At 35.2% G+C, this 7,508-nt stretch overlaps 1 protein-coding gene across 1 annotated transcript; it reads right to left on the bottom strand.

The window, feature by feature from the left end:
- Window positions 1–1,012: 1,012 nt before the first annotated feature.
- On the bottom strand, window positions 1,013–6,933 carry LOC100366596 (glycine amidinotransferase, mitochondrial-like). The gene is made up of 7 exons (XM_002733352.3): window positions 6,868–6,933; window positions 6,309–6,494; window positions 5,822–6,017; window positions 4,711–4,901; window positions 3,290–3,427; window positions 1,834–2,062; window positions 1,013–1,239 (listed from the first exon to the last, which is right to left on the bottom strand). Exons 1-7 carry the CDS (start codon window positions 6,931–6,933, stop codon window positions 1,013–1,015), a joined length of 1,233 nt encoding a protein of 410 aa, XP_002733398.1.
- Window positions 6,934–7,508: the final 575 nt, after the last annotated feature.

Genomic DNA, 7,508 nt, shown 5'->3' with positions numbered 1-7,508 from the left:
TATGCAAAATAACGATCTAAAGTCGAACCATTCGAGCCACAATATTGACATAAAAATGACTTTCGTTGCATTTGACAATGATAAACTTACCGAAAAGCCGTGTCATTCTCGGTCGCTAACGTCGATATAATCCGCCATTTTATTTGAGTCTGTTTGCAACCTGACTCTGCCCGGTGACGTCATCACGTGCGCTATAGAAGGAGGTCTGTGATTCGTTGACTAAAATCGTCGATAGTGGGTCTCGTTGAAATCTCGTTACATAGGCGTCGGATCAGATGTAGGTAGGGCGGAATTAAAAAAAATCAAAATCAAAGTAAAATAATAAAATAAAAGGGCATTAATAACAAAAGTAATATAAAATAAAATTAAAATAAGTTTATAGCTAAAGTAATTAAAGCCCGTACACCAAATACCAAACAAAGAATTATTATGTCTATATTTAGAGCAAACAAACGCAATTTAGCAATTGAGAAAAGAATGAATACCCAGCCAAAGACACCACTTGTGCAAATAGAATTTGTAAACAATGTTCGATAACGATATTGAAGTGGAATTATACTATTTTCTACTGGGTCCTAAATATATTTATTTATTTATTTATTTATTTGTTTATTTATTTATTTATTTATTTATTTATTTATTTATTTATTTATTTATTTATTTATTGTTAACAACTGATAAAAAATGCAATAAAATGTTACTGTTACTGTTGATTGGATGGCTGGATTCAAATGCATTCAACATTGATAAATATTCAAAAAAGTTGATAAAGACGGGTCTGTTCTTCCGAGCGTATACATCATATGATAACTATGTCGATCACGACACTGCACGGCAACTTCCGTTTATGATCATAGCTTTCAAAATAAAATAAAATGTCAGATTATCAAAAATGGGTACTTCGTTTTATTAGGGAGCCTGGAGTATTTCACATAGGTGAAGACTTTCTAATATTTGTTGCTAAAGTGGTAAATTACCGTGCATAAAAATACTACTATGTTTAAAATATTGCTCATAGGTATGACTCCAGTTTACCACGACGACGGATGTCAGTGGTCCAGCAGTGGAAACCACCTCCAAGAGAATTAGCATGTCTGATGGAGAGAGTAATGGGCTTAATTCCCAACTTTTCAAACATCTTTACGGTGGGAATTTCGTCGACATCGCAAATAACACGCTTGGTATCCAGCATCAATACATTCATAGATAACCACTTCGACGACGACCATAACGGATGAGCTATAATCAGAACACGTGGGAATTAATATGTACCTTGTCCAGTAGACAGTAAATTCATTATAGTACTGCAATAATCACACCACTTGTCACTGGAGTCTGTTTCGATCATACATAAAGTTATTCCACAGCAGCGCTATCAATCACACATAAAATTCAGTAGAGGAACTGAACAGATGTCTTTAATTATGTCACTTACAAGCAATGACGCTAGACTCTCAACATCAAAACATATTGCTCTAGTCATCACACAATAATACAATACAATAACAGAACACTGGATCGTATTATTTCGTGATTGCCGAGAATCTAAAAAAATGACCGCTTATTCGGTTTCAAAATTCTTAAAATGTTTGATCTCACCAAAATAGGCGGCCACTCAACTCCCTCGTGATTTATATTTCATGTTTGAACAGTATACTTCTGGATAAGTATGGGATAATAGAATAACTCGTGTAAAAATGTTGATGCTTCCCTTACGGCGTATAAACTTGTCTGGATAAAATTTATATGTATGTGGCAATTAAACAATCACCAACACTCATGGGGATCAGGTGCATGTCTGCCAAACATTTTTGAAAAATCCAAACAACTTACAGTCTGGTATAACTGGGTATGGAGGGTGAACAACGGTCCAGCCTGCTTTCTTAAACAGATCAATTTGATGACAAGGTCTTTCGGGATTAGATAAAACAACACCAGGTGCGATTGTAAATAATGTTGTATCAATATGCATGGGGTTTCTATCTTCGAACGATAAGCAATGGATGTTGTACTTGTGGCCAAGGTGACGTTTTACCCACTCAATACCAGAGTAATTGGTAACCTGAAAATAGAACATTGACAAAAATATGAAAAGCACAAATGTGGTAATCCCCAAGTAAGGTTCAAGTTAACTTTGTAAATGTAAGTAAGAATTTGCCTTTATTTTCCACAATCCCATCCCAGGCTCAACATTTGTCATGTCTGTTCATTGACAAATTAAAAGGACCACAATTCGTTAGCACATTTACTCAGTAAACAAGTGACGCCATTTTACAGGGCGGTATTCGAAACTTCGTTGCATTTTTCCAAACATATCCGTCACTGAATGATTATTTTCGTCGATCAGAATGTCAAAAATACGAGTATTAACCAAGCGAATAACCATGAAAAAATAATCGCTTCCATTCGGTTTCCAGATGAGTAGGAAGAAATGACTTTAAGTTTTAGATGCAGGTTTGTGGGCACTTTCTATTTCTTACCCAGACAATCTTGTCTGGATAGTGTTAACAATTCGGAGCTCTTTTAATATTAGAGCATTCTCAAAAAACGATGTTAAAATACAGGGCACCGAGGCACGCGCTTGTGACGAAATACATACAGTAAATAATAAGATAAATAAACTTTTTCACCCTTATCTCCACATGGCAACAACTTCTAACCTGGCAGCGTCCAGTGGCAAACACAATTTCTCTTGGTGCATACATTTCATAGTCTTTTTGCATCGTGGACGAAACTAACAAATGTTTTCACACAACATTTTTTTCTCAAAAGGCATTTTATGTATTATATATGTGTGAAGTTTGAAGCTAATCAATCAAGATATCTGAATTATGGCTCTGGAACTACTTTCATTAAATCAAAACGGCCGCCGATCGGCCATTTTGAATCAAGACGCAAAATAAAGAGATAATGTCCAATAATGTCTAATGTATGAACCGTGATTGAACAAAAACATGTCTGATTTTGACTTTGGTGATATTTTAGCATCAGCCATTCACAAAACGAATGGTAGTACAAAGCAAATGTATCCCAAGATGTATTTATAATGATATGTGTGCGATTCTAATCTGCAAAACATATTGACGTGCAGCAACATTCCAAAATGCCCAATGTATGTATCGAACTTGAACAATGTCTGCTCATATATGGCCATCATCGAGTTCCGAAATGAACGAAATGCTTGATTTTAATGCATACGCTTGTTAAGGATATGCTACATGACAACTTTATTATCTAATTAGAATGAATTTACCCAGTAATGGAACAAATCCCTACTAAATTAACCTACCTGACTTCTCTGAGCAAATATGTCACGACCAGCCCTCATGAAATCGGCAGCATCAAAGCAAGGTTCAAATTCCGTAGTTACAAACTTTGCCTGATCAGTAATTTTATGACAATTGGGATCATTCTCATCTGGATAATTCTAGAAATAGATATATACGTATGTATGTATGTATGTATGTATGTATGTATATTCAACTAAGGCATATTTTATAATATTTGTGTCAAAGTGACAAGGTTTCTTGGAGTGATTTTGTTGCTTCAAATTTGCTCGAATCTGCCTGTTACCAAGCTGAAAAGGTGTCCTAAATCTGTGGTAACAAGCATCATATCCAATAATGACTGTGTAATACAGTTCGAGTTTGATTTATTCAATTGGTTGTAGTATAATAAGCATGTTATGAAGCATTAACCATAGTCACTTAGCTTGTAGTTATTTATACAATGACAGCATAGTAAAGGGTGTTACTGGACATAACTCGATTCTGAATGCTGTGTTTCCTGGAAGTACCAATTACACATTTCCAATCATTTGTTGTAACTGAACTTTACAACACAGTCAGTAATAATATAGAGTTGAATGTGTTCTAGTTTGTATTGTAGGGTTTAGAAAATGAGAAGTATGGCTTGAAACGTAAAACGCACTCCCCATTCTATATTGAGAGATAACACTGTTTTCCAGGGAACGATAACATTGCCAAAGATTTATATTTATGAATATTAAATGTTATTTGTATAGTAAATGTACATGATTATCAATGATTTTTTGTAAGTGATTGTGTCAGTACTTTGTGTTGGGTTGTTTGTTTGTTACTAGGCTATTCACACATGAACCACCATTCATGTGTCTGTCAGTTTAGTGATGAACAAGATATGATGAAAGTCTATTAACAATAATATTGATATTCGCTCTTGAAGCTTTACGAGCTGAGAAACAGGTACAAAGTGATCACAATTAGGTAAGTTTGCCAAGTAATGTCTAGCCAAATGCAACATTCTGTTAAGTTGATATTGACCTCCCATCTTACTATTAATATTGGTATGCTAATTCAAAGGAAAGCTGCTGGTTGTAAAGAGACATAATACTCGTGTATACCAACCATGCAGCACATCGTGGTAAGGGGACAATCAAATCATGACCGTTTCACAATCTATGAAAAATCACTGCTAGACATGGGCAGTTCGGCGTAGTTTGTAATACCCAGCCATTATGACACAAGTCCAATCAGATACCAACAATTTGAATACAGTATGGAAAATATTACCCTGCTTTAATGCACTGAAATGCCATGCTACATAAGAAACAATCCTTTATCAATCTGATTATTGGCAGGCACATGTACAGTATATATTTAAAATTAGAACCTTTAGTGAACGTAACATAACATGAAATCGACATTTTAATAAAAAATAACTATTCCACACCTTGTCGTAAAGTTCATCAGACATCTGAGGTTTTGGAGCTGTAGTCCAACGTGCTCCTTGTTTGAAGTATTCCTTAATGAGTGAACGATAGGCTCGATACTCGAAGAACCGTGATCTCCATGCCATGGGAGCCTCAATAATTTCATCACCGATTACCAACAGAATATCACGCGGCATAGCGGCATACATGCCTTGAGACAAAATAAAGATTAAACAAATTGTTATTTTCAATTTCATATACATAAAAATGGTCCTTTGATTGTGGAATGTTGATTGTAGAGCAATTGTTGAACATTGTCCTTGTTGATGTTGGTGACTAGTTGATGGTCAATTCTGTACGTATGATGCAACATGGTATTACATGATACCAGATTTGTGGCGATTACTTATCTGCATGTGAAAACACATGTGACGATTATTAATCTGCATGTGCAAAATTGTGGCGAGTACTAATCTGCATGTGGAAACTTATGTGGCGATTACTGATCTGCGTGTGGAAACATGTGGCGATTACTAACCTGCATATGAAAACAAATATGGCGAATACTAATCTGCATGTGAAACATATGTGGCGATTACTAATCTGCATATGAAAACAAATGTGGCGAGTACTAATGTAGCGAATACTAATCTGCATGTGTAAACAAACATGGCGATTACTAATCTGTATATGATAATAATATGTGATTACTAATCTGCAAGTGCAAAAAATGTGGAGATTACTATCTGCATATAACAATAACTGTAGCTATTTATAAATCTACGTAAAGACTAAAGACAAAGTGTCAAGTTATAAATAAACACACGTTCGTCACGTGCTGATCATGAGAGTGACAGTTGAAATAGCTACTCGCACGATTAATTAATCGCATAGTAATTAGGTGAGTAGTGTCACTCGAAATATCAAATATAACACCAAATAGCATGTTTCGAAAAAACCCAGCTCAGATACATATAGATATAATATGAAACTGGTTTACTAATCGTCACGACACTAAGATACAACAATACTTATTACTGAGATCAATAACATTTTTTTTCACATTAATATTCAATGCACAAAATAATCCATTATGCGCAAAATCAAACACATGCTATTGACAATTCTCACCGGTGGATCGAAAATCTGGAGTTGTATATTCCATGGAATGGTCCACAATCGCCGGGCGGCGAACAGTGACTCCTTCCTGCTCTAGTATGTAACAAAATGTCTCAATTTCTGCAGCTGCTTTTGCCAAGTGGGCCTGGGGGTATGGTTGTCCTGCACGATATATATGGAAATCCCAATATCTCTTCATTGTTCTGGCCTGAAAGTTGATTAACAGACACACATAAATACGTAATACGTAACATATGTTATAACATGCAGGACTTTGAGATTCAACTATTTATATGTACAAACTCTAAACTAGTTAACATTAAATCAGCAAAGTTGTATTCAGCACTTCCTTTTTCCAAGCTTTAATGTGAAATGCACAATTTCAAAGTTCTACTATTTGGATTGGCCACCGGATCATAATCAGTGATTGTGACGTTGCTATTGTTACATATTTTTCAAATTATTATTCTATTATTCAAATTGACCCGATAAAGCTCACCTGGACTTCCACTGTGAATGGTGGTACATGGGCACCTTCCACTCGTCCCACGATAATCTCCTCTAACGGATCCCATTCATTACACGACCATACTGGAGACCGCAAAGGTGTCTCCGTCTGCTTTTCTCGACCCAGAGTTATTTTCCTGCTGCTCAAATAGGCCACGTGACTTCCAAAAGAACACAACTAAATGAAAGAAGATAATTTCATTAAAATCATTGAAACTGACCAATGGTTCAAGTGAAATCTAGCTGCAGTGCATTTCCTAATGTGCCAAATCAATTTGACTATTATCCAGTTTCTAGTATGCTAACTAAATCGGTGTTGACTCAACTGTGTCAATTAGCAACAGACTGATGGACTCAGAAAACCCAGTGAATAATTATTATCACCATATGGACATTGTTAACAAAAGCTGTAGGTACATGGCTGTGCTTGTGACATTATTTACTTTTTGTGATGGAGTTTATGATATTTCACTAATTTCTTGTACATTTTGTGTAATTAAAGTTGTACATTGTATATGTTGCATGTGTCACATTCATCCTAAAATACTTACTGTGCCTAAACGATACGCCGCTTCTCTCCCTTTAAAACCAACACGAACTGCACGGATAGATAACATCACTGCAAAATGCAAGATTTTGTTTTTATGAAAACCTACAAAACGAATTACCATATATATCCAGTTGAGGTAAGAGAGTGGCTCATTAAAAAGTAAAACAAATTATGGATTATACTAGTATGCAAAAAACCTGCCAGTGATGTTTTTAGATTAATTTCTTTTAAATATTCCCGGGCGAAATACAATTTATTAAATTTAGTTCACTGTGGCACGATGTGACCTTGTGGTGATTTGAGTGCAGATGTGTTACGAAAGTGTAAATGATTGTGCAAAGTTAATTTAGCACGAAATAATGATAAAGCATAATATATATTCTTTCATAAATGTGAATTATACAATATATCATAGTATGTTCACAATCGGCGGGGTGCATAAATATATAAAATATATATTATTTTTGTTGGTAAAATACTGCTTGTTGAGATTCGCTGAATGAATTGTTGTGATTCTCGACAAGCCCTGAATGGTACAGTTAATTCGTATATTTTGTATTTTTGTGCATTCCCGATTTGATAGCATTTACGCGTTAATCGTTTGTGCGCTTGCTCATATTGCGTGATACCGATCATCCGTGT

The sequence above is a fragment of the Saccoglossus kowalevskii genome, chromosome 1 (genome assembly GCF_978046115.1).
Source record: "Saccoglossus kowalevskii chromosome 1, keSacKowa6.1, whole genome shotgun sequence".
NCBI classification, from domain to species: Eukaryota; Metazoa; Hemichordata; class Enteropneusta; family Harrimaniidae; genus Saccoglossus; species Saccoglossus kowalevskii.
Note: the sequence above shows the minus strand (reverse complement) of the source record. Positions and strands in the feature narration are given on the sequence as shown.